This window comes from Festucalex cinctus, chromosome 12, assembly GCF_051991245.1.
Source record: "Festucalex cinctus isolate MCC-2025b chromosome 12, RoL_Fcin_1.0, whole genome shotgun sequence".
NCBI lineage: Eukaryota > Metazoa > Chordata > Actinopteri > Syngnathiformes > Syngnathidae > Festucalex > Festucalex cinctus.
In genome coordinates this window covers 19,383,490-19,410,824 of record NC_135422.1, presented here as the reverse complement: position 1 = coordinate 19,410,824, position 27,335 = coordinate 19,383,490, and the positions used below count along the sequence as shown (strand labels likewise).

Genomic DNA, 27,335 nt, shown 5'->3' with positions numbered 1-27,335 from the left:
TGCTTGATTGATGTCATCAATAGCAAATCCACAAGGTCACTTTATTAGTAAAGACATTTTTTTTTTTTACAATTTGTCTAACAAATACTAACAGCTGGTTGTAGATGACTTAAGATCCGCTGAGATTTTTATTTTTTTAACACCCACACGCACGGCCTGCATCGTTTTTTTTTTTATCAGACTTTAAAATCACAAATACATATCTATATCTATCTATGTATATGCACACATACTATATCACACACAAATACATATTTACACGCTCGCACTCAAAAAAGATTCAACCCACACTTTAAATAATATTTATTTGCAAAATGTATCCACGTTCATGCTAAAATAGATTGTAATATAAAATAAGTTGCATTGAGTTATATTAAATCTTTTCAGGTTGATTCTGAATACAGTAACTACATACAGTATATAATTAATACATAAGCATAATTAAATACATAACCAACAATATTTGATTCTATCACGTTTAGATTTAAAATTATAATTGATTCATTAAAAAAAAATTGACAATGGGAAAAAATGTAATAGTTTGTTTTTACTAAAAAAATAGATTTCTGTTTTGGTGGAAAAAAAACAAAAACAAATGGAATTCTCATTTTACTGATTTTTATTAGTTATTATGTGGATGATTATTCTCGGATGTCAACCATGCGATCAGGAACCAGAAGGAACACACAAAAAGATAATAATAATAATAATAATAATAATAATAATAATAATAATGATGATGATAAAGTGGCGCAACGGAAAGAGAATCTACAAGTGTGGACTAATAAATGGGGGTGTTTGGGGGGGTACTTGAGAGAGAGAGAGGGGGGGGGGTGTGGTGTCCCTAAAAGCGAGCATATGGTCCTGGCGAGGCATGGCGGGGCAGTGTGCAACCCCCCCCCCCCCCCCACCCCCCCCCCCCCCCCCCCCACCCCACCTCCTCCCACAGCATAATTTCAGAAAAGGCTGCGTGCACCTTCTGGTCTAAAAAACTTTGAAGGCCCCGCTTGGGGCGGTGCACCCCCCTGGGGGGTGGAGGCCGCTGGGGGGCTTTTGATGGGGATTGGAATTAATGACGTGCAATAAGACGACAATGGCGCCTTTGTGAACGAGCCAGCAAAAAGAGCAAAGAGGCCCTTTCACAATAAAACAGCAAGCGCCGCTTTTTCACAATAAAAGACAAGAAGCGGCCCGTTGATGTCGTTGTCCGCTGGACTTGTTAGGATTAGCATTAGCAGGCATCGTGTGAAAACCTTAACCAAACCTGACTAATTGACACCTTGATTTCAAACCCTAATTTTGAACACCACCCGAACTAATTCCAGATTCAAACTGCTTTTAAACTCGTACCCTAGCTGGAAATTGTTTTCTTTTAGGTTTTGTTTTCAAAACCCTCACCTTGACTTGAAAGCCTTGTTTGAAAATAACCGCAACCATTTTTAAAACTCAACCGCTGCTTTGAAATCAAACCCCATCTCCTAATTAGGACCCGAGCTTCAAAACTCAAACTGCCCCGCCCCAACCCTCACCTAGACATGAAACCCTATCTGAAACCACGTTACCCATCTTTGAAGCACAAATCCTGTCATTTTTCTGTAATCTTGTCTTCCAAGCTTGATTTGAATATGTACATTTTTTAAAACCCGAATACTGGCTGCAAATCTTAATTAGAACCCCAAAACCAAACCCTGACCTATTTTGAAGCCCCAAATATGACCTCAAAACCTCCTTTGAAGCGTTCACCTCTGTTGGAAACTGTATTTTCAAAACCGGAATTTTAATTTGAAATCCAAAGCTTAACTTTGAAAAACTCAAACCCTATCTTGAAACCCTAATCTTTTTTAAACCCCTCAGCTGGTTTGAAAGTAAAATTTGAAACCTTAATCTTGCCTGAGAATCCTAATTGGAAAGCCAAACTCAATTTTGAACTCGCTCAATTTTGACATTTTTGATCTAGGTTTGAAACTTATTTGGAAACCTTAACCTAGACTTGAAACCCTATCCTGGTTAGAAGCGCGCATGCACACACACGCACGTGCAGGCGCACACAGGTGGCGTCACAAGTGGGAGTGAAGAAAGGCGCTCTTTGTTGTCAACAAGCAGATTAAGGGGTGCAGCGGGATTACCAGCGCGGGGGACACCCAAGTTGAGCGCGAGCTGGCCAGTGTCGCCATGGAGACCACACAATCGTTTGTTTATAAGCGGGGTTTTGAGTGAAACTCCCCAAAAAAATAGAAATAAAAACTAATATTTCCATTTCCTTTTTTCCTTCACTATCCAAATGGAGTTTCAAGAGTTGATTTCATAACCTGAAGTTCACCTGATGTCAATCGTCACGGTGGCAAAAAGACGACGTCGTCTCATAAAACGCCCACGAGCAATCAGACGACGGCGCGCACGGTTCCCGTGCCCACTTTTTTCCGCAAAACTTCCACCAGACGCTCCAACCTGAAACCAAAAGTCAGCACATTCAAAAACGACACTTTGGAAATGATCTTCGATTATCATCAATTTGAGAACAAAAAATCATTTTGCATTTTTTTTTAAACACCCAATAAAAATATTCCTACACTAAAGCTTACAAACTTAATTTGAAACCATAACAGTGAGTCGAAATCCTACTTTGAAAGCGAATCCTTGTCTTAAAATCTCAGAGAAAACCTAAGCCAGGCTTGAAATGATTTGAAACCATGTTTAAAAATCTAAACTTGGTTCGAAACTTGGCTTGAAGAGTTTCCGAAAAATTCTAACCTAAAACTGGGACCGTCTTTTGAAACGCTAATTTGAAACCGTAACCCTTTCCTGAAATTTTAAAACCCTGGCTTGAACTAACTGAGACTGACTGACTAATCAAGATGGTTTTGGTCAATATTGTAATCACAATTATTAATCGCAACCATATCTCAACGTTAGGAAAAAACATTTCCATTTTTATGTCACTTTTCAACCAAATTGATTACCAAATAGCGAGTTAAACTAGACTAAGTGCAATTTTTAGAGAAATTGCGTGGGAATGCTGAAAGCTAAATGCTAAGCTGAATGCTAATAGCTGAATGCTCAGCTGAATGCCTATTAAGGAAATTGAAGGATAAACAGTTAAGTAATTACATAACTAGTAATTACTAGTAATACTAGTAATTACTACTAATTACTTATTATATAAGTTGTGTGTTTAGTGCATTTAGAAATGTTTTTATCATTTAGAAAGTGCCGATGTTGATAACCGATAAGCCGATAATTGTGTTTTGTTTAAAGCTTAGCATTAGCTTAATGTGCTAACTTTGCATTAACTTAGCATTAGTATCTGCATCATCTTCACATGCTAAACTAGCATGCTAAATTAACATTAACTTAGCATTAGCTTAAAATTAGCTTTAGCTTAGCATGCTAACTTAACATTAGCTTAGCATTAGCTTAGCATGCTAACTTAGCATGCTAACTTAGCATGCTAACTTAACATTAGCATTAGATTAGCATGTTAACTTAGCATGCTAACTTAACATTAGCTTAGCATTAGCATTAACATTAGCTTAGCAAAAAAATGCCAAGCAAAGAATTCAAAATGCTAAGTGATCTTGTTCTTGCGGCAGCTTAACGAAGGGTAATGCGCGAGTTGGCCCCCTGGTGGTTGGCTGAGAGTGCTGAATGCCAAATGCGCGTGAGCCCGTCCACATTTGAAATGGAAATATCAATAACAATTAAGGGCATTTAGTCATGTGAAAATTCTGACTTGAAACAGCACCATTGGTTTCAAAGCCTGATTTGAAACCGATCATCGATTGTTATTCATTCATACGTACTCCATATAATATAAGACTGTCCAGTATGCGTGTCGTGTTGAGCAGTGAGGTGAAAAAGTTGGAAAAAGTTGTAATAAGGAGAAGAAGATTCCATCAGTCGTCCCATTCAGCCCTCCTTACCAACCCCCCGTCCCCCCCTGAGCAAACACTCGTATCTATTCGGTGAGTCCGTCTCCTTTCACAGAGGCCCCGCCCCCCCGCTGGCAGCCAAATTAGAGCAGAAAGCCTCGGGTTTGAGCCCGGACGACTTAATCTGTTTTCATCTCCATCTCATCCCCCTTCATCTTCAGCCTGATGAGACAGGAAGTCACGTTACGGCTGCGCCGCAGATTACTGTGCCCACGGGCCGCCAATATCAACCATGTCACATGCGCCGCCAGCCGTGATGTCATACCGAACATCAAAGGGTGACACTTGCAGCCAAAAAATCAATAGTGTCGTCTGTCATGTTGAACGTCAATGATGTCACATTTTACATCTATGATGTCACACATCAGCGTCAGATGTCACCTTGAACGCCAATGATGTCATATTAAACATCGATGCTGTCGCAAAAAAAAAAAAAAAGTATGACGACAACTTCAATCAATGTCAATCAGGTTACGTTAATCATCAATGATGTCACCTTGAACCGCATTGATGACAACTTGAGCACCGCTCGTTCCAATTTTTAAAATCAATGATGTAATCTTGAACATCAATGATATTATCTTGAATATTAAGGTCTGAAATCAATGACATCTTTCACATCGATGTCATCTTTAAAAATCTATGATGTAATTTCTAAAATCAATGAAGTAACCAACATCATCTTTAACATCAATGATGTCATCTTTAAAAATCAATGATGTCATTTTTAAAATCAATGTCATCTTGAATATCAATGATGTTATCTTGAATATTGATGTCTTCTTTAAAATCAATGACATCATCTTTCACATCAATGATGTAGGCTTTAAAAACCAATTATGTCATTTCTAAAATCAATGAAGTAATCTTGAATATCAACGATGTTATCTTGAATATTGTCTTCAAAATCAACGACATCATCTTTAAACATCAATGATGTCATCTTGAATATCATTATCTTGAATATTGTCTTTTAAATCAATGACATTTTAATATCAATGATGTCATCTTTAAAATCAATTACATCATCTTTCACATCAATGATGTAGTCTTTAAAAATCAATGATGCCATTTTTAAAATAAATGAAGTAATCTTGAATATCAACGATGTTATCTTGAATATTGTCTTTAAAATCAACGACCTCATCTTTAACATCTATTATGTCATCTTTAAAATCAATGATGCCATCTTGAATATCAATGTTAACTTGAATATTAATGTTTTTAAAATGACATCAATGACATCATCTTTAACATCAATGACATCTTTAAAAATCAATGATGTTATTTTTAACATCAATGACGTCATGTTGAATATCAACGATGTCACCTTCAAAATCAATGACATCCTGACCACCTGCCATGTTTTATTTCATTGAATGGAGAACATCATTTTGGTTGTTTGTGACTTATTTCTTGTTTTCTGTTTGATCTCATTTCCAGAACTATTCAAAGTGCGCTCATTGACTTGAAGGTGCGATACCTGCGGACTCTCTCGCTGGCGTCTCGCTCCGCCTCCTGGCAGCGCAGGAGCTCCGCCTCTACGTTATGCTTGTCCTCGGTGAGCTGCTGTAGCTGTGCCAGAAAGGGCGGAGCCTGGGGCTGCCCGTCAGCAGCGGGCGGAGCCTTCACCAGTTGCTCGGCGCTAAAAAGAAGACAAGCCGATCTGCTTTACGGCGCCCCCAAATGCCGACGCGTCTCAAACGTGTTTCAGGTGGCGACCATCTGACCTGTGATTGGCTCGCAGTAACTTTAGCGGGCGGCGTCTCGTTCCCGCTGAAGTCCGATCAGCTTGTCCTGATTGGACGAAAGCCAAACAAACCGCCAATCAGGCTTCCCTCGTGACCGGACTGGATTTGTCGACTTGAATTTTTTTTTTCTCCCAGAAGGCCTCCTGAAGTTGACCTCGACAAAAGGCGTTAAACGTTCAATATTAAACCGTTGCCGGCACTCGGCAAACAACGCAAGGTTGCTTGGAGAAAAGATCAACAAGTTGATCTGGATTTCGGCGACGGCTTCAATTAAGACGCTCATTTGCATATGCGCGCAATCACACGCCGCTTGACTTTTACATCCGCAATGTTTCACTTTTTACACACGCACACACTCAGATTGCTAATTAAACACAATTGGTTCGACACTTCACGCGGAAAGTGGCGGCCCCACGGCGGGCTGCCAGTTTGGAGCGGTCAGGACAGGAAGTGAGGAGCAAAAAAATGGGCAGCAAAAAGGGCAGAAAATGACTTGTGAGAAAATAAATGCAAATGCATCACAAAATGTGGCGGAATGCTCAAGAACTTTTTTTTCCTGATCATGTCACACTTTTTCCTTTCTCCCCCTTTGCTGCCCGTTTTCTTGCCTTTCCCCCATAACCCCCCCCCCCCCCCCCCCCAAAAAAAAAACACTTGACAGTGATGCCCCCCCACCCCATGCTAATCATGAAGCGGAAGGAAAGCAGAGGGTCAGTGTGTGTCTTCTCCAGCAGAGTCAGACGAGCGTCTTCAAACGACGAGGCGCTCATTAATCAGACTAACATGCAAATGAGGTCACGGGCACTGCTGGTGAGCCGACCTTTTAACTGAAGGTCACGCGTTGGCCATTAAGGAGGAGGATGACGAAGAAGAAGCCGCGGGCGATGTGACCTCCGAATGGAGGCCCGTCCTGACAAGACCACAAGTTCAACAATCGAATAAAACGGACAAAATAATTGACTTCAAAACGATGACTTGATGGGCAAAAACTTAACTTGTGGTAAATTATGACATTTTTTGGATGGAGCTAAAAAAAAAAATCAATACAAACAATCTGCAAAAACAAATCAACCTTATGGCAAACAAATTGGACAAATGACTTAAACAACAAAAACAAATTCCACGAATAACAATTATCAAGACATGACTTTAAAAAATGACAATTGACTTAAACCATCGACAAATAACACTAAACTTTTTTTAAATTGACCTGAACTGAACTGACTCTCAAATAAAACGGACCCAAAACAACCGACTGAAAAATATTTGTTATGCTTTCTAAATTGACCTAAGCGTTCAACTAAAACTAACGACTTAAGTGAATCGACTTTGACAAAATAATTTGAAGGAATTTAAAGAATGTAAAGAAATTTCTTGGACAAACAACTCAAACAATCAATTTGGACAAATGACTAAAGAATGACTTAAAAGGACCTAAAATAAATGACTTAAATAATTGAAATATTTGCTTTGTCATTTTTAAATTGAACGATTACAACTAAACGACTTCAGACAATCAACTTGGACATAAACTCATTTAAAGAAATTTCAAGAATTTCGTGGAAATTCCATAGACAAATGACTCAAACTATCAACTTGGACAAACAACTAAAAATACCTTCAAGAAGCTAAAAAAAAATTACCCAAATTATCGAAAAATGACTTTAAACATTTGTTTTTAAATTGATCAAAATGTTTATAACAAAATGACTTAAGACAAACAAAAAAAAAGACTGACATACAAATTTGATGAACGACTTAATTCGAAGAAACTTGTTGAAAAACGATTCAATTCAAACAATTGAAAGAACGTCAACAAAACTACACAATTGACTTACACAATCACCAAATGATACCTGTTTTTTGTTTTTTTTGTTTTGTTTTTTAATCAACCTGAACCGAATCGACTAAAACAATTAACTAAAACGAACCAACATGAGACAACTGTCATGAAGAAATGACTTAAACGATCAAGTTTCACAAATGACTCAATTAAAAGAAAGCAGTTAGTTGACCAAATGACTGAATTGAACCAATTCCTTGCAACGACGACGACATAAACAAAAGAGTGAAAAGTCAGAATTGAAAACGGCATTGAAATGAAAGACTCAAACGGTCGTCGCGCGGACTCAAGCCGTCCATGACGTTCGTTCGTTCATCAGTTGGCCGGCCGCTTATCGAACGTCAGCTGTTAAATAAAAAGTGTCTCCAGGCACTAATCCCCCCCCCCCCCCCCCCCCCGGACCCTCATTAAGAGCACTACATTAATAACAACATGTCATATATTTCTGCAGCGGCAAACAGACGGGAGGACTAAGAGCCGAATGCGCCGGCCAAATGACAACTTGGACAAAAAAAACACATCGGTCACGAGTGAGGATGATGATGATGATGAAGACGCTGCCATGCATGTGTGTGTGTGTGTGTGTGTGTGTGTGTGTACCTTGCTCACCCTCTGCTCTCTCTCCTGCATGACTTCCTGTTGCAGCCGTCGACACTGCAGACAAGTCAGAGCGTAACGTAACGACGTGTTAGTGACAGCAGGATTAAAAAACGATGTCATCTTAGCCTCAACAATCAAGTTAAACAAGCAACCTAAATGACAAATTAATTCCATCGATTAAAAGCGCGTCCTCAAACCATTTCTACAATCAGTTTTGACACTAGTCACTTAAAAATTACGACTTGTATAACGTAAACAATCGACCAAAACCAGATCTATGCGAGAACAATCAGTTGTATTTAACTTCCGTAGTAACTCATTAACTTACAATTTAAAGCTACAATTTGATGTTGAACCATAGTTATTTTAAAATTAACAAAAAAAAATAACATTCGAAAAACAATTTCGTTAACGAAATAAAATAAAAACGAAAATGCTTTTTAAAAAACAAAAACTAACTGAAACGACATTTTACATTTACAAAACTAACTAAAACGAACTACAACTAGACTTAGTGCAATTTCTAGAGAAATTGCGTGGGAATGCTGAAAGCTGAATGCTAAGAGTTTCATTGCATATGGAATGCTCATGAAGTAAATTGAGGGATAAATTATGAAATGATGATCTCCTGGTTACTGGACAATGCACTTTACCAGCTGTGCAACCAAGCAGTATCAGACACCTGGTAATGACAGTAAGTTATATGTACAGAAGTGGGCATGAAAAGTGATACTTAGAAAAAGTTCAATGTCTCTGCCATTGAAAATTAATGGGGAAAAGTTGATATTAAATGTTAAATTGTGCAAATACTGTAAGTAATGTGGAATCAGACAATATATACCCCAGGAGGTGTCAATTTTTGAAGCTAGTTGAAATTTGAACGATATAAATTGGAAATATTATGTGGGAGTTTTTACGCGGCAAAAAAGTGTAGAGAATAAAAATCACAATAACGTGGGAATTATAGCAAAAATTGGTAAAAGTTTATCTTGAACGTTAAATTGTGCCGATACTCAGCAATGTTGAATCAAGACGATATATAGCCCGAGAGGCGTGAATTTTTGAAGCAAGTTGAAATTTGAACTGTGTAAATCGGTAGTATTGTGTGGGAGTTGTTTCACAGCAAAAAAAAAATTATGGAGAATAAAAATAAAAATGCGTCGGAATGCTGAAGCATTCCCACAATTAAGGTGTTGTCAACAAGGTTATTTTAGTTAACTAAAACTAACGAAAATAAAACAAAAAACAATTTTGTTAACGAAATAAAATAAAAATGAATCATTATTTAAGTACAGTATTTCATTTTCCTTTCTTTAATGCTAATGTTCAAGCTGTGCATAAAGTTGGTTGTAGCATTAATTGGCTCAATGAAAACTATTATTTTTATTTTTAAATGAATAAATGGAGCCAATTTATGATTACATGTTCTTCATGGTTTACCGTACTATTTTCCCATGGTGTAAAAAGTTTGGCAAGCACCAAGCGTGCGATTGTGGAGCACCACACACGACCGGCAAGGAATGGAACCGGCAACCCGGCAGCAGCTGCACACATTTAATAAGCTTGTAATGACCTGATATTAGCTCAATAAAGGCTGGGGGAAGGGGGGTACGCAACCCCCTCCCCCCCCTTTTCTAATATTTCCCACAAGTCTCGGCAGCGTCGTCAGATAATCCCTGAGAGATGAGGAACGGGAGCGAGAGCCGGCGAGCAGCGGGGTGGGGTGGGGGATCCTCCAGCATGGAGTGTTCTCTCTCTCTTCTTCTCCACCATCGGGGATTACGCTCGCTTTGAAACATATTTGAGGCGGCGGGGCGGCATTAAGGTGTTACTGTGGAGGGGAGGGTGTTAACGCCGAAGGGGCGGGGTGTTAAAAGATGGCGCGCCGCCAACACTAGCGGGGACTTAGCAGCGCGCTCGAGCTAGGGTTAATGGAGGCGGCGGCGGGACGGATGGATGACGACGGGCGAGGGTTCGCGTCACGCCGCATCTTTTCACACCGTCGAAGAGCGGGAAAAACTGGAGATTCTAATCAAGGTGATAGTTAAGAAAGTTCAGGAAATTGAACCCGAGAAAACATTTTCGGTAAGGAAAGACAATAAAAAAAAAAAAAATTCTGTTGAGGAAAAAAGAACTTGAAAAAAAGAAAAAAAAAAAAGAATATACATAAATATATACTGTATATATATTAGGGTTGTAATTACCTCTCGATAATGTTCAACTATTGGATGGTGGTTCACATTTTAGTTAGCAGCTGACTACTGGTCGAATTCAGATAAAAGCATAAAATTCCGTCTGAAATTTATTACATCTTCGTGATCTATATGCATATTGCATGGGCCAATATTGCGATGCCCTAATACATACATATTATATATATATATATATATATATATATATATATATATATATATATATATATATATATATATATATATATATATATATATATATATATATATATATATATATATATATATATATATATATGAATATATATATATAAAAGATGGAATGGAAACAATGGAAACAGCAGAAGCCCCAGAATTCAACCCTGTGGAACACCATACAATCTATTATACATCAATTGATATTACACGTCCAACCACTTTCTTTTTTTTTTTGCACGGCATAGTATGAAGTAGGGCTGGGTAAAAATAAATACATAAATAAATAAATAAATAAATAAATAAATAAATAAATAAATAAATAAAAATCAAATAATCGATATCGAATCAATTTTCCTTTTCTAGTGTGATATCGATTCATAAAACCATGAATCTATTATTTTAATATCTATTTTTTCTCCATAAATTAACAAGAAAATAGAATTCTAAAGGCTGATTCTTTTTGTATCTTACAGTTTTTGTTTAAATTTACCATTCAGATGAATTTAAAAATATATTCTTACATTTATAAAAGACCTGACCTATTGCACTTTATGACAATTAAGCATCTGTTGAATTTATATTTACAATTATTGAATTAGATTTATGTAAACATTTTCTTCTCATCCCTGCTGATGTCAATGTTTGTGTAAAATGTTAAGTGATTATAACACACAATTTTCATTTCATTTCAATAAAAAAAAAATTAACCAGCTACTGCCTCTGCAAAATTAAATTTTGGAATTTAATGTTTGTTTTTTTTTAAAATCATGTCCTTGATATTTAACAAGAAATGATGTTCCATAATTAATCAATATCGGATTGAACTGAAGTGAATCGAATCAGGAAAAAAAATCGAAACCGAATCGAATTTAACTCTTGTGACTCAAAATCGAATTTAGGAATTGCAATTCATATCCTAGTATGAAGGGATTATACCAGCACAACAAGTTGGCCACTAAGTGCACCAAATTATGCAGCACAAATCAGTCACAATGTCACATGACCACCTGCATCCAATGATGGCCAAGCGGGGCAATATCATTACCAATCATTTGAGTCGGATTTGGGTTTCAACCTCCGCCAAACTCCTGCGACTGACTCACCGAACCCCGGGGGTTCATTCCATCGAACCCGAGTTAAGAACCACCGACTTAAACAGTGCAAATAAATCCATTTACTAAACATTGATTCTCTTTTGTTTGTGCACACATTTCGGATCAAAAGATTTGTTCTTATTAGTCATTCACGTCTTCCGAGGACCAAGTCGACACTCGCACGAGTACAGTCAACATCATTCGGCACTTGTCGAATTGTCGTATGCAAATATTTGACTCGACGACGAGCGGCGGCGGCGGCGGCTGAGCGAACAAACACAAACAAATACGTGACAAAGCGAGCGCCACCTTGGCTACGGAGCCGTCTCGCTGCTCCATGACGGCCTTCATCTCCTGCGCGGTGATGCGGCCTCGCTGCTGCGCCGCCAAGCGCACGCGCTCCACCAGGGCTGAGCCAAACGCCGCCACTTCCTGCGCCGAGGCCGAGTCGCGCACGCGCCGGAGGAGCTCCTCTACTTCCTGCCGGGCAACACGACGGACGCTGTGAGTACGACTGGCGTGGTTTCATTCACGATGTAGCAAACGTTGGAAGAAGAAGAAGAAAACATCTTTTACCAAGTCGCTGTCCTCAAGCGGCGACCTGTCGGTTGAGTCAGACCTGGACAGTGGACACATAGCAGAGACGGTCAGGACACATGGGATAGATTTAGGCGAGTTACGCGTGGCTCTTCTTCGTCTCTTTTCGGTTTTTGCTGGACGGCAACGAATAAAGCCAAATTGGACAAACGGATTGATCAACACGATCAAATTATCGGTTTCAAAAATTGAGTGGAGAACAGGAGCTTTGTTGTTCTTCAGTTCTTGCTGCTTCTTGATGGTTTATGTCTGATCTTGTGGGATCTTCTTTGACCTTGTGGATTCTTTTACGTTTGTGTTGGTTCTTGTAGGTTTTCGCTCGTTCTGGGTGTTTTAATGGGCTCTAATGTGCATTTGCATCAGTTCTTGTAGGTTTTTGCTGGTTCTTGTTGGTTGGGTCTGGAAGGTTTGTGTAGGTTCTTGATGGATCTTGGCTGCTCTTGTATACATGTGTACGTTTGTGTTGGTTCTTGATGGTTCTGGGTGTGTTAATTGGATCTTCTTGGATCTCAGTTGTTCTTGTTTATGTACATTTGCATCAGTTCTTGCAGATTCTTGCCGGTTCTTGTTGGTTGGATCTTTAAGGTTTGTGTAGGTCTTGCTTGCTAGCTCTTGATGGATCTTCTTGTATCTTGGTTGCTCTTTTATATATATTTACATTTGTGTTTGTTCTTGTAGGATCTTGTTGATTCCTGACTGTGGTTTGGATCTTGTAAGTTTGTGTAGGTTCTTGCTTGCTGGTTCTTGTTGGTTGGGTCTTGAAGGTTTGTGTAGGTTCCTGCTTGCTAGTTGTTGATGGATCTTGTATACATGTGTACTTTTGTGTTGGTTCTTGTAGGTTCTTGCTGGTTCTGGATGTTTTTGTTGACTCTTCTTGGATCTCAGTTCCTTTTTATGTACATTTGCATCAGTTCTTGTAGGTTGTTGCTGGTTCTTATTAGTTGGATCTTTAAGGTTTGTGTCGGTTCTTACTTACTAGCTTTTGATGGATGTTCTTTTATCTTATATACATGTGTAGATTTGTGTTGGTTCTTGACTGTGCATTGGATCTTGTAGGTTTGTGTAGGTCCTTGCTGGTTCTTATTGCTGGGTATTGAAGATTTGTGTATATTCCTGCTTGTTAGCTCTTGGTGGATCTTCTTGGATCTTGTATACATGTGTACATTTGTGTTGGTTCCTTGGATCTTGTAGGTTTGTCTAGGTCCTTGCTTGTTGGTTCTTGTTGCTGAGTCTTGAAGGTTTGTGTAGGTTCTTGCTTGCTAGCTCTTGATGGATCTTGGTTCATCTTGGTTCTTGGTTGGTTCTTGTAGGATCCTGTTGGTTCCTGACTGTGGATTAGATCTTGTAGGTTTGTGTAGGTTCTTGCTTGCTAGCTCTTGATGGATCTTGGTTGATCGTGGTTCCTGTAGGTTCTTGCTGGTTCCTGTGGGTTGGGGCCTGTAAGTTTGTGTTGGTTCTTGCTTGCTGGTTCTTGACAGATCTTCTTGGATCTTGGCTGCTCTTGTATGCATATGTACGTTTGTGGGTTGGGTCTTGCTGTTTGTGTACCTTCCTGCTGGTTTTCGGTGTTTTTTGTTGGCTCTTGTTGTATCTCGGCTGTTCTTCTAGTATGTTTGTGTCCATTTATTTGGGTTCTTCTAGGTTTGTGTTGGCTGTTGATTGTCCTTGTCAAATCCAGGTGCAGAAAGTAAAAACCCTGCCACAGTCTGGCTTAAGTCACAGGTGCGTCACCTCAACCGGCAGGTAAATGGGCCTCGCTTCTGCTTGTGCATTTGTGATGGATTTGCCACGTTTGTGTTGGTGGTTCCGTTTGCTGTGCTTCTTTTAGATTCTTGTTTGCTCGTGTATGTGCGTCATTTCTTTAAGGTGCTTTCTGGTTCTTGTACGTTTGCGTTGGTTGTTCTGTTCTTTGTGTTGTGTTGTAGGGCCTTGTTTGGTTGTATATATTAATTGTTGCCTGTTGTTTCTTATAGGTTCTAGAATGTTAGTGTTGCATTTTGTTTGCACTTGTTGGTTTCTTTTGAAGCCTGTATTTTCGCTTTGGGTCCAATTGGTGGATTCAGGTGGGTTTTGTTGGTTGTATATTCATTTAGGTTTTTAGATGTTTGTTCTGACTTGATATTTTGTTCCTTGTGATTCTTTTAGGTTTTTGATGGGTTCTTGTAGAACTGGTGGTTCTTAAGGGTTCTTGCAACTTCGTGCACATTTGTTCTTGGTTCTTGTAGGTTCTCGCTGGTTTTTGTTGGCATGTGCAGATAGGTTCTTGATAGATCTTGATGGTTCTTCTTGGTTTGGGTTGTTGGACATTTGGAGTGGTTTTAAATGTCTTTTTGGAGCTTCTTGCAGGTTTGTGTACATCTGTCTCGGGTCTTGGTGGCTCGTGACGGATCTTGTAGGTTCATCTTGGTTCTTGTTGGACCGTGATGGTCTTTTTTTTTTTCCCCCACCTTATACGTTCTCAGCGGTTCCACCGGCGGATGCGAAGGCGCTAAGATTGCGATCCGCCGTCCTCCTCCAGGGAAGTTCTTCATTGAGCCGGGCGCTGTTTTGCTGTAATAAACTGTAATAAGATGGCCGACGCGGCGCCGCTCTGCGGGGAACAGCAGGTAATGAAAGACCAGCCGCCTCCAATAAAGCTCCTCTAACACCGCGCTTACGGCTCGGCAGCTCGCCTCACGCCGCACGCACACTCAGTCACGCACACACTCACTCAGCCGCTGCCATTACTCGGATCAAGAGTGCGAGCAACAATTAAGTCTTCATTTTGGAAAAAGTTTCTATGCGCCAAATTGTGGAGTAACAATTTGACAGAAACACTTTTCATAGACATCACACAATTATAGGCAAATTACACACGTGCACACACTCCAACAGTTACTGTATACACACACACACACACACACACACGCAAGCGACGCACACAGACACACACACACACACATAGCCCTGACAGATGGAACATGATCGTCCATATTCGCTCCCTCATAAAAAGGATTGCGGCCGCCATATCAATCACCCCTCATCCTGGGCTGGGGGGAATTTTGTGTGTATGTGTGTGGTGGGGGTACGTGGGCGTGTGCGCGGGTTTAATCTCTAATTAGGTTTGCGTGTCTATTTGGCAGCTCCTCGGCTGACGAGAGCTCATTTCACAGCTTTTGAACAAGAATTGGCGGCGGCGCACGCTGGGCGCAAGTAAACAATTTGGAATATTAAAGTGGCAAATACCTTTTTTTTTTTAACTTTATTTTTTAAACATATAGCAAAGCGATCACAATTTTGGCAAGTAAAATAAAAAGTTTATTGTGAAGGGTACCCCTGTCAATCACGACTGACGCACGAAAGCAAACTAAAAGCTAACAATGCTAACAAAGCTAACAATGCTAGCTAGCTTGTATTTACATAATTCTTTAAATTGTTCATGAAACAATTCATTGTCGAAATGTGCGATTCTCAAGAAGCATCTCTGGTGGGGGACTTTTTTTTTTTTTTTTTTTTTTAAGTTATAACATTTTATTTTGAAGGGCATCCGGCGGAAACAGCGCAGTATGATTAGCCCTTGATAGGCACACCAACACAATATGACAATTTCTCTCAAATATTGTTCACAAACCAGTCTAAATCTGTGCTAGTGAGCACTTCACCTTTGCTGAGATAAATCTATCCCACCTCGCAGGTGTGCCATCTCAAGATGCTGATTAAACGCCATGATTAGTGCACAGGTGTGCACTGATCATTGCACTGCCCACAATAACAGATTGTTGAGTATATATTGTGTGTGGTCTTGTGAGCTTCCAATATGAGACTTTTATTTTGAAAGGCATCCACTGGCAACGCGTAGTGAATACTAGTCATGCGGGATCAACAAATCGCAGTGTGTGTGTGTGGTCGTGCGTTTACCTGGCGGCCTGCTGCAGCCGAGCGACGTGGCGTAAAGCCTCATCTCGCTCCTGATTGGCCAACAGGACTCGTGACATCATGGCCTCGTCTCGATCCTTGCGAGCGCTCAGCAACTCGTCCAGGAACTCTGACGGGACAATTTCAGTGAAGACGAAGTCGGGAGACCGTTTTAGTCAAGAGGCGCGGCGCTCACCCGAAGGCGCCTCCCAGTCTTTGGGCTGCCTGGTGTCGGCCAACAGCTCCGCCTCCTTTCTCTGGAGCTCCTCCTCCTTGAGGCTCAGCTGCTCCATCAGCTGAAATGAAAGATGTGGGGTCAGGTGAAACTGAAAGTGGAGTAAAGGTGTTGATGGACGTGGGAGGTGGTGTTCAAACCTTCTTGTTGGTGTCCCTCAGGGCATCCAACTCTCGGAGCAACAGAGACACCTTCTTGTCATCGTCCGGAGGCGGGGCTTGAGTGTATGCTGCTGTGTGACCAATCGCGGCGTCCTGATGGCTGCTGGAGGACAAGATGGGATGAGTCAACCGAGACAACATTTCCCATGATACTCCCGTCCCTGCTAAAGGCATGCGAGCACATGGTTAACGCTTCAGTTGTGTGCTGGCATCACCCTAGCGTCCTGTTAGTAGCTTGACCCGCTCGCCGGCGTCCCGCGTAGACACGAGGCGGCGCGTTGGAGTCGCGCCGCTGTCGTCGTCTTCAATAACTGCGGCATCCATGTTCTCATATAACCTTAAAGGTCAGGCTGCTGCTTCTTGGCATAATAAAGCGGGTAAATAACATGGCCGCCATGCTAATTGAGTGTTTCTAATCTAACTTTGACTTCTCCTATTTCGGGTGCGCAGCTCATCAAACGTCTCGTTTAATAGGTCACGGCAACACCGGAAAAAAGAAAGTTTAATCAAAACATCTAATAAGCCTGCCAGCAATTTTCAATATGAACGTGTCGTACTCGCGATTGTGATCATGTTATTGTTTGGATCGGGTGGGAACTTTCCCATGATGCATCTCTCTCCTCCAGACATGGACACTTTAGCATCCTGTTAGCGCTTGACCATTGTATTTGATTACCTGCCGATAAGGAGCCCTCCCATTGTTGGACCACCAGGACCCTCACAGGTCTCGGGAGCCGGTGGAGAGCGTCCGCTGGCAGAAAAGTCTGCGTCCATGTCCGCAACGTCTGCCGATGTTCTGGAGGAAGCTGGACAAGACGTTTGCACGTGGGTTGGAAGGCTGGTGGCGCACGTACTGGGAGCCTCCAGGGGCACCTGGAGGACTGAGACCAAAATGGGGGCAAGATAGACAAAGATTCTGAAAATGTTCTGGTAAAAGGTTTCGTACCCACAAGCTTGTCTGATGGTTCCGCGCTAGATCTGTGGGCGGAGCGCAGTGGACGTCGGGAAGGTGAAGGAAGTCGCTGTCGCAGTTCCTCGTTCACTTGAGGGTTATCTGACAACATGGAAGAAGAAGATTTACCCAACAAAGATCAACGATGATTGTGTGGAAATTAAGTCACCTACCTAGTACTAGCCTACGAGACTTATCATTGGTCAAAGTCCTCAGTATGTTCCTGGTCTTCACTTTGGAACAAAATCTTATACTGGTCTTCTCTTTAGTACAAGTTTTTCTATGTTCCAAAGCCTTAGTCTGATACTGGTCATGTCTCTGATCCTAGTCTTGTCTCTAGTCAAAGTCCTCAGTCTGGTCTCAGCCTTTACCCTGGACCAAATTTACCATTTGGCTTAAGTATTGTCTCTGGTCCAATTGCTCAGTCTGGTCCCAGTCTCGTCTCTGAATCAAGCCATGCATGTGCACCTGGTCTTGTCCTTGGTCCAAGTTCTCTGGTTATGTCATCAGTCTGGTCAAGGACAGATCCAATCTCTGACTGAAACTGGTCTTGTCCCTAGTTGATGGTTGCGCTCTTGTCTCTGGCCCAAGTCCTCAGTCTGGTCCCTGTCTTAACTCTGATTCAAGCCATGTGTGTGACCTGGTCTTGTCCCTGGGTCAAGTCCTCAATCTTGTCCTGTTCTCTCACTCCGATATTGGTCTCATCTCTGGTCCAAGTTCCTCGTCTAGTCTTAGACAGATCCAAATTCTCTGCCTGAATAGGCCTTGTTCCTAGTTCAAGGTTTCGTGCCTTGTGCCTGCCTGGTCCAAGTCCTCAGTCTGGTCCCTGTCCTGATCTCTGATTCCAGCAATGCATGTGAACTTGGTCTTGTGTCCATGGGTCAAGTCCTCAGTCTTGTCCTGGTACAGGTCTCTCACTCCAATATTGGTCTCATCTCTGGTCCAAGTTCCCCATCTAGTCTTAGACAGATCCAAATTCTCTCTCTGAACCCGGTCTTGTCCCTAGTTCAAGGTTGCAGCCTTGTGCCTGGTCCAAGTCCTGAGTCTGGTCCTTGTCTTATCTCTGATTCAAGCCATGCATGTTAACCTGGTCTTGTCCCAGTGTCATGTCCTCAGTCTTGTCCTGGTACAGGGGTCTTACTACGGTATTGGTCTTATCTCTGGTCCAAGTTCCCCGTCTAGTCTTAGACAGATCCAAATTCTCTGCCTGAACCCAGTCTTGTCCTTAGTTCAAGGTTGCGGACTTGTGCCTGGTCCAAGTCTTCAGTCTGGTCCTGGTACATGTCTTTCACTTCGATATTGATCTAATCACTGGTCCAAGTTCCCCGTCTAGTCTTAGACAGATCCAAATTCTCTCTCTGAACCCGGTCTTGTCCCTAGTTCAAGGTTGCAGTCTTGTGCCTGGTCCAAGTCCTGAGTCTGGTCCTTGTCTTATCTCTGATTCAAGCCATGCATGTTAACCAGGTCTTGTCCCAGTGTCATGTCCTCAGTCTTGTCCTGGTACAGGGGTCTTACTCCGGTATTGGTCTTATCTCTGGTCCAAGTTCCCCGTCTAGTCTTAGACAGATCCAAATTCTCTGCCTGAACCCAGTCTTGTCCTTAGTTCAAGGTTGTGGACTTGTGCCTGGTCCAAGTCCTCAGTCTGGTCTTGTCTTGTCATCTGGTCAAAGTGTGCTTCCTAAAAACACACACGTTCCTGGTTCAAGTTCTCACTCCTGATCCTGGTTTTGACCCTAGCACTGGTCTTATCTGTGGTCGTGACTTTGATAGCAAGTGGGTGTAGTTTGGAGGGGTGGGGGGGAAGCATTGTGGACTTTGAAGTCACTTTGAAAGTGTCCGTGCGGCGCGTGCGGCTCTGTGATTAATGTGAACAGTTTCATCGGTCTCGCTAAGGATGTTTAAATCCTTCTAAATGAGCGTTCACGCTTCACACTCGCTTTGAAGTCTCGTCAAAGATGGAAAAATGTGCGGAAAAAAGGGGGAAACGCAAAGGCCAATCGGGGGTCCAATCTCCGTGAGCCAATGAGGAGCCGGCGGGGGTGCCGCCCCCTCCCCCCCACTTCCTGGCATAATAGAAACTAAAGTCCATTAATTTTTTAAGCTTAATTAATAGATTTTGTGCGGCGGGGGCGGCGGTGCAGGAAGTTTGCCGTGTTTTCCAGCTGACTGCATGAATATTAATGACGGTGTGGGGCTGATTAAATAAGCTTCAGCTCAAATCCAACACAATCCAGCTCTGATCTTTCCCGCCGAGCCGCCGCTGCCCGGAATTTCCATAACCGACAGGACGGCGAGAAGCGCGCCAACAATAAACACCGCGTGAGCACGTGCTCATCTGCAAACAACGCACGCGTCTTCCATCATTTGCTTCAGTCTGACCGCGGCGCGCAGACAAACAACACGTCGCGCATTATCGATCGCTGATCGCTTACCCGATACAACTAAATGCCTGATTGACAGTGCTCATAGATGTACTATAATGTGCTAATTTACATACATTGTCAAGTACAACTCACACAATGACGTGAAATAGAACACGAGTACTTGAAGAAACGTACTAGAAGAGTGTTTCTCAAACTTTTTACACAAACTGCTAGGGCTGATAATTATGGCCAAAATGCTAATCATGATTATTTTGTTGAATATTGTAATCATAATGTTATCATTTACGTGAAAACATCTGTATGTTTATTGCGTTGAATTTTATATGTAAACTGTTTTTAGTGAATAATAAAAAATAAAATTAAAATGATAAAAATGAATAATAATAATACAATTAAAAACAAACAAAAAATATATATAATAAAATAATTTGTTTTGTATGCTGTTTTATATTTGCTGTATGATAATCTTGAACATCTTGTTTATTTAGGTTGAAAAAAATCCACAACAGAAGTGCAACAAAGGCTGAATTTTTAGTTGTTTTTTGTAATTTCTGACAAGTATATGATAAAGAATTTGTTTAAATTTGTTTTCCTCTAATCACTTTGTGCACTTTAAGAAAGTATTTTTTATTGTTATGGTTGTAATGTTTCTGAAAAAGAAAAAAAAACCACTGGTAAAGTATTAAATGTATATATAGTCTACAAAGGTATTTTACCCATTTATCAAACTTTGTCCTTTGTTTAAAAAGGAAAAACAACTTTAAAAAAAATAAATACATACCATAATTTTCAAAAAGTATCGATATCGGTATCAGCGATACCGGCCCTCGTATTTACTTGGTATCGAATCGATACCAAAATTTGCAGTATTGCACGCCACGATTTGACAGGACTCGCTCGCTCTCTTTTGTGTTGTTGTGTAAGGCAGCTTCATGAAGCCTTAACCGAGCGTTCGCCCCCTGGTGGTTGGCTGACCACGGCTTGAGAAAGTGCTTGACGTGATGATACATATCCAGCAGAATCCGCACTTGAAATGTAAATATCAGTGACGAGCAGGTTCTTTTAACCGCGACAGAAAAAAAATAAAATATGACCACAATTGAAATTCAGTTAATTGTGCAGCGCTAGCAGTTCCTCAAAAAAATACACAACAGACCAGACCTGTGTTCATCCATTTTATCCCTACATTTTTTTTCTAAAATGATTGTATGTGCAGTTTGAATATTAAAGCTGCTATTTGGAGCAATTTACCCCAAAATATATTTACAATAGCTTTTTTATTTGAGTCTAACGTCTTCTAATTAGCAGATGAACACTTTAGCTGTTGACAATGGTACTCATGCAAGCCGTTGGTCAATAGTTTTCAGACTAGATTCGGGTTCCAATTTCCCGCCCCTTGTCTGCAGATGTGATGTCATGTGCGCATTGTGTACGTGAAGAAGGAAGTGCGCAGTTTCATTTTTCGGCCACACGTGGCAGCAGCGATTCAAAATTGTATTTTTTGCATTCAGTATTTTTAAAACTGCATTAAAATAAAAACAGTTGACAAAACGCTTCTTTTAACTCATTTACTGGCAGCCATTTTCACAGAAGCAACACCCTTCACTCCCAGCTGTTTTACTGGATTTTAACTGATTTTGCAAGGCCCACATAATATTGTGTTGTATTGCTATAAAAACATGCAAACTACCAAAAGAAAGATTAAAGTCTCTTCTTTCATCAGGAAAAAAAAAAGTATATTTGTATCTGTTTCCGTTTTGCAGCAATTAGCATGAGAATATAGCTAAGTTTCATTATTATTCTATTTAGAATTTTGAGAAACTGAGCTTTTTTTCAACATGTCCCTGGTTGATCTCTTATATTCTGATGCCACCAGCTGGCCATTTGAGTAATAACTGCCATTTCTTCAACCGTTCTTTCCAGTTGAGAGGTTGCATCAAAGCTTTCTGTCTGCTGTAGCATAAAAAAAAAAAGGATAAAAAACAAAACAAAAAAACAGCGTATAAATACGTCTTTGGGACACTTAAAACATTTAAAATAGAACATATTTCTACATTTTTGGGAGCAAATGAGTTAATATGACTCAATTAAAATATATCATGCATTAAAGTTCAATCAAAATCCATAGATGTAGAAAAAAAAAAGAGAAAAAGTTCTGGATTGTACTTCGTCCACCACTAGAGGAGGCCAAATTTTTTTTATTATTCAACAATTATTAACATTGTGTCATCCTCTAAGAGAGCAAACCATTTGCAACACTTTAGATTGGGAAGAATTTTTTTTTAAAATAACACACACACACACACACACACACACACACACACACACACACACACACACACTGGGGCTGGACAATATATCGAAAAAATATCGATATCGAAATATTGGCCCATGCAACATGCATATCGCAAAGACGTGCAATAAGTTTGACATGGAATTTTATGCTTTGATCTGAATTTGTCCAGTCAGCCGCTAACTAAAATGTGCACCTCCATTCAATCGTTGAACATTATCGAGAAGTAATTACAATTAATTAACTAAGAATGTATGGGGTTTGCTTGTTTGGCTGCATGAAAAAATGTAATTCTTTCATTAGCTCATAAAAATGTAATTTCTTTAGGTACATTTTAAATATCGCAATAATATCGGTATCGCTACATTCAGCAACTATATCGCACGATTATCTAATATTGTGCAGCCCTAACACACACACAAACTAGTGATAGACTGATATGGGTTTTTCAAGGCCGATACCGATACTGATTATTACTAGTCAAGGAAACCGATAACTGATATTTCAAGCCGATATTCATTTGCAGTAAAAGAGATAATATGAGCGTCAAAAGACAAAAACAAAAAAAAACACTTTTAATTTTAAACATAAAGAATTGACAGCTAGATTAAAAAGTAAGCAAGTAAGTAGTTCCCTAAAGTTATCTACTGTAAATAAAGTTTTCTAAAATGTCAACATAACTTCTGAATTTTATTTTATTTTTTTCAGAATAAAAAGTGTAGGGAGATCCCAGTGTCTGCATCATTTTTACGAAAGGGGAAATTTAAATAAATCCATAAACGAAAAGTTCCCTGTATCTCACTGAGCGATAAATCATTTGCAGTTTTTGTCAGGGTTTGTAAAAGCTTTCAGAAGTTCTTTGCAGACAGTGAGAAATTGCATGAATGTTTGAAATGCCTTTGCGACAAGTTAAAAAGTGTCTGTGAACATCTTACAAATCCTGATGAAAACACAAAAATTCACGATACGCCCAGCGAGATACCAGCGTTATCCGCTTTAAGATTCGTGAAAAAGGCCGATAATCGGCCCGGCCGATAATTGGTCTGTTATTGTACTGATCTGTGAAAAATATGATAACTACAAGAAAGACGCACAAAGAATATGTCGTTTAGAAGACGGCGCTTGTACTACAACAAACACTTACTTATATACTGGAGCACATATTTACTATACATATCAAACAGGCGCTTCCATGACATTTATTGGAAGACACATTTACATTAGCGCATGCAAAAGAGATTATGAGTACTGGTATCAAAACGTTAACATGCACACAGAAACAATTCGCTCCATCCAAACAGATATAAGGCCGACTTCTCGACAACAAAACAAATACAAGTGTGTGTGTGCGCTAGACCACCCAGCCTGCAGATTAAAAGATTCACATGACCCCCCCCACCCACCACCCCGCATTCACAGCCTTTTCATTACATTTATCTACTCTTGAGTGTGTATGTGCGCGCGCGCGCGCGTGGAGAGCACGCAGAGTGCGCTTTTGATCGATATGTGCGGTGATTGACAAGCAGGCATCGTGTACGCGTTTGTACGGGTGGATTTCGTAGTAGATCGGCTCAGGTGGTGCCATCAAAAGTGATCATCACCGCGATGATGGAGGTCAGCGAGTGACAGCTTTTCTTATTCAAATAAAATAGATATATCCAATTAATATATGAACATACAAACATATATACCCATTTATCTATATTATGTATGTGAGTGTGTAGTCATATTTTTCAAGATGTCATTTCGTGCGGTGCTTCTGGTTTATAGAGACGCAGCGCCACTCGGTGGACAAACTCGCACACTACGACACTGATACTTTCTGCATGCGTGTGTGACTGTGCGTTATTATTATTATAGTTTTGGAATTTTTCAATTCAGTTAAGTTTTTATTTCGTTTTGAGGTTGCTGTTTTTTTTAATTGAGTTAGTTTTTATTAGTTTTCAGGCTGGTTCTGTTAGTTTTTTTTTTTATTAGTTTTAGTTTCTGTATTAGTTTAAAAAAAAAGTGTATTACTTGTACGCAATATTTAAAGGGATACTTTACGTATTTAGCTATTTTTGGCAGTCAAACATGAATATTTTGCCTATAACAAATTTGATATTTTCATTATTTTTCATGTATAATTAGTACCTTTAAAAACACATTTTGCAACTTGCTGGGCTCAGGTAACCAATCACAGCTCAGCTGATTTCTCGGTTTGGTCATGTGACATTCACAAGCTGAGCTGTGAATGGTTACCTCTCGGTTTGGTCATGTGACATTCACAAGCTGAGCTGTGATTGGTTACCTGAGCCCTTGTGATGTCATTTTCAGTCGACAGCAAGTTGCAAAATGTGTTTTTAAAGGTACTAATTGTGTGTGAAAAATAATGAAAGAATCAAATTAATTATAGACAAAATATTCACTTTTTATTGCTATAATGGGCTAAATAAGTGAAATATCCCTTTAAAGGGATACTCATTCAATACTCGTTTAACAATTTTCAGCAGTAAAAGGTTCATATTTTTGTCTATTATTCATGTGATAAAATTATTTTTCATGTACAATTAATTAGCGCTGGGTATTGCCGCCAACCTCACGATACGATACGTATCACGATGCAGAGGTCACGATACGATACGTATCGTGATACATATGTCACCCAATACTTGATCTTCAAGGCGATACGTATCCCGATATTTTACATTAATTTTCTTGCACTTTAAAAATGTGTGCAGAGCAAGGAGCAGCTTTCACAGATACACCGGGAACATTTATTAATAGGCATGACCCGATTGAGCAAAAATATCAAAAGTATTAAAATTACAGCTCTAAAATGTGCTTATTTGAAATAGTTGGGGAAATGTTTCATGTAACACATTCTATTTCATTTTTAAACAAAATATACGAAAATTGGTACATTAAGACACGTGCCTTGTTAAGTTTATAAGTAAATAAATGTTGATATTCTTCCTTGCTTTCATTTATCTTAGCAAGACACGGTGTCCAATCACTGGTGAGCGATTTTTTGCATTAATTGAAGGCAATTAACTTCAAAGACGCTGCACTGCTGGTTTTTATTTTTTAGGTACAATGAAAGCTGTAAAGGCAAACGTTAACTGCCTATATAAAGTTAACGAGCAATATCGATTCTGACGCCTGCGTATTGTAATGAGGCCCGCAACGATATATTACCGTATCAATTTTTTTAGCACATCCCTACAATGAATACCTTTTAAAAGTAATTTTTCTACTTGCTGTCGACTAATGATGACATCACTTGTGCTGAGGAAGTAGGCAACGGCCAATCATGGCTCACCTGTTTTGCAAGTTGTTGTTGTTGTGTAGTAGAAGTTGTGTACCTGTGTACAAGTCCACCAGCGAATCTCTGAGTTCTTTGCTTGGCGTCCATGTTGACTGTTCTGAACTTGCGGAGCTTCTGTGTGTGTGGGGGGGGGGTAAAATAAAAAAATAAAAAAATTAAAATGGACTAACCAAAAACGTCTCCACTAAATTGATCAATAAAGTTTTCTTTGATATAAAGAAACGATTGTTTTAGTATTTGTTCACAGGCCAGAATGCAACTCTACTGGGTGTGGGTGTTGAAAAAGTTGTGACACCATAACAACTAGTGCTGTCACTAATATTTTTACAATTAATGAATCCATCAAATCGAGTGACTAATCGGATTCATTTTAATTTTGCATTAAAGTGTATTACATAAGCATTTTTTCCCTGATTACTGTTTATTAACCAATGTTTATTTTGCACTTTATTTTCATATTTAAAAAAAAAAAAAAAAAGTGGGATTGATGTTTGACTATGCTACTGGTTGGTTCGGTCATTGTTTTCCCAATTAAAAACAGATGTTTGCAAATGTCTTATTTTGATTAGCGACAGAAGATAATCAGTCGGATTTCATGAAAGACTACAGAAATCAGTCAACAATTACTGTTGATCAGGGTTATTATAGTTTTGGAATTTTCATTTTAGTTAGTTTTTATTTCATTTTGCTTTTTAAATTTAGTTAGTTTTAATTAGTTTTCAGGGTGGTACTGTTTTTATTATTTTTAGTTATTTAATAAATGCTAAGTTTTAGTTAGTATCAGTTTCAGTAGTTTTCGTTAGTGTGCAATATTGCAACTGCAATTGTGCAACTTGTGCGCAATATTAAAAAAAAACAAAAACAAAAAAAAACAATGGGAGCGACATCATCCGAAAGTGCTTTTCTATTGGCTACTGCTAGATGACGTCACTTCTGTGTGACACACTTTCAAACGTCCATATTCCGGTGGTTAATATCACATTTTAAATCATCTCCAAATGCTCATGCATTAAATTAATTACCAAAGACTAAAACGAAGGACATTTTTTGCTATAATTATTTTGTAAATATAAAATGTAGTTTCACTTAGTTTTATTTATTTTTTTTAAAGCATTGTCGTTTTTATTTTATTTTGTTAACGAAATTGGTTGTTTAATTTTAGTTTTATTTTTTCATTAGTTTTACTTAACTAAAATAACCTTGCTGTTGATATGATGAAATGAGATTATTTGGACAATCTTAAATTAAAAGCATGGCTCCAAACGATTTCTTGATTATTAAAATACTTGTCGATTAACTTGATAATCGATTACTAGATTAATTTTGACAACCCTAATGACAACTGCTGCAACTAATACAATTCCCTTTACAATTTTTCTAGATTTGCCAAGTAACTATTTACAAGATTACGAACAAGTTTCACTACATGGATAATGATTATTCAGTTCAAAACTTCAGTTAAAAACAATTCCTCTACTTTCTGCTGTATATGTCAAGGTCTGATTTGCTACCATCTCAAATGAATGATTAAGATCCTCAAGTAAACACTGCTTTCAAAATTGCCCCGGTGAAGGTAAAGAGAAAATAGAAAAAGATTTCAGCCTTTTTTCAAGAGAACACCGAATGCACGTAAACAATATTAGCCAGCATCCACGGCAAGCTGCTGATCACACCAAACTATAGCAACATGCTAACAGGACCGCTCAATCAATGACTCAATAAGTGACGAATTACAATCTCAGAAAAAAAATGTCTTACTGGCGGAGCAGCTGCAGCTGGAGGTGACACATCTTCCTTTTGGCTTTCCGCACAGCCAGCTGAATGTCCGCCCCTTTGCCGCGAGACGCCATCGATAACAACCGACGTCGCCACGGCAACACACACACACACACACACTACACTACA

At 39.6% G+C, this 27,335-nt stretch overlaps 1 protein-coding gene across 1 annotated transcript; it reads right to left on the bottom strand.

Annotated features, from left to right (window-relative positions):
• Window positions 1-946: 946 nt before the first annotated feature.
• mipol1 (mirror-image polydactyly 1) lies at window positions 947-27,280 on the bottom strand. The gene is given in 14 exon segments (XM_077539294.1): window positions 947-2,448; window positions 5,413-5,574; window positions 5,660-5,685; window positions 5,688-5,726; window positions 8,124-8,177; window positions 11,917-12,087; window positions 12,184-12,226; window positions 16,102-16,228; window positions 16,295-16,394; window positions 16,474-16,597; window positions 17,171-17,375; window positions 17,441-17,548; window positions 25,468-25,544; window positions 27,189-27,280. Coding segments are annotated over 14 exon segments (1,395 nt in total). The 3' UTR covers window positions 947-2,381.
• Window positions 27,281-27,335: the final 55 nt, after the last annotated feature.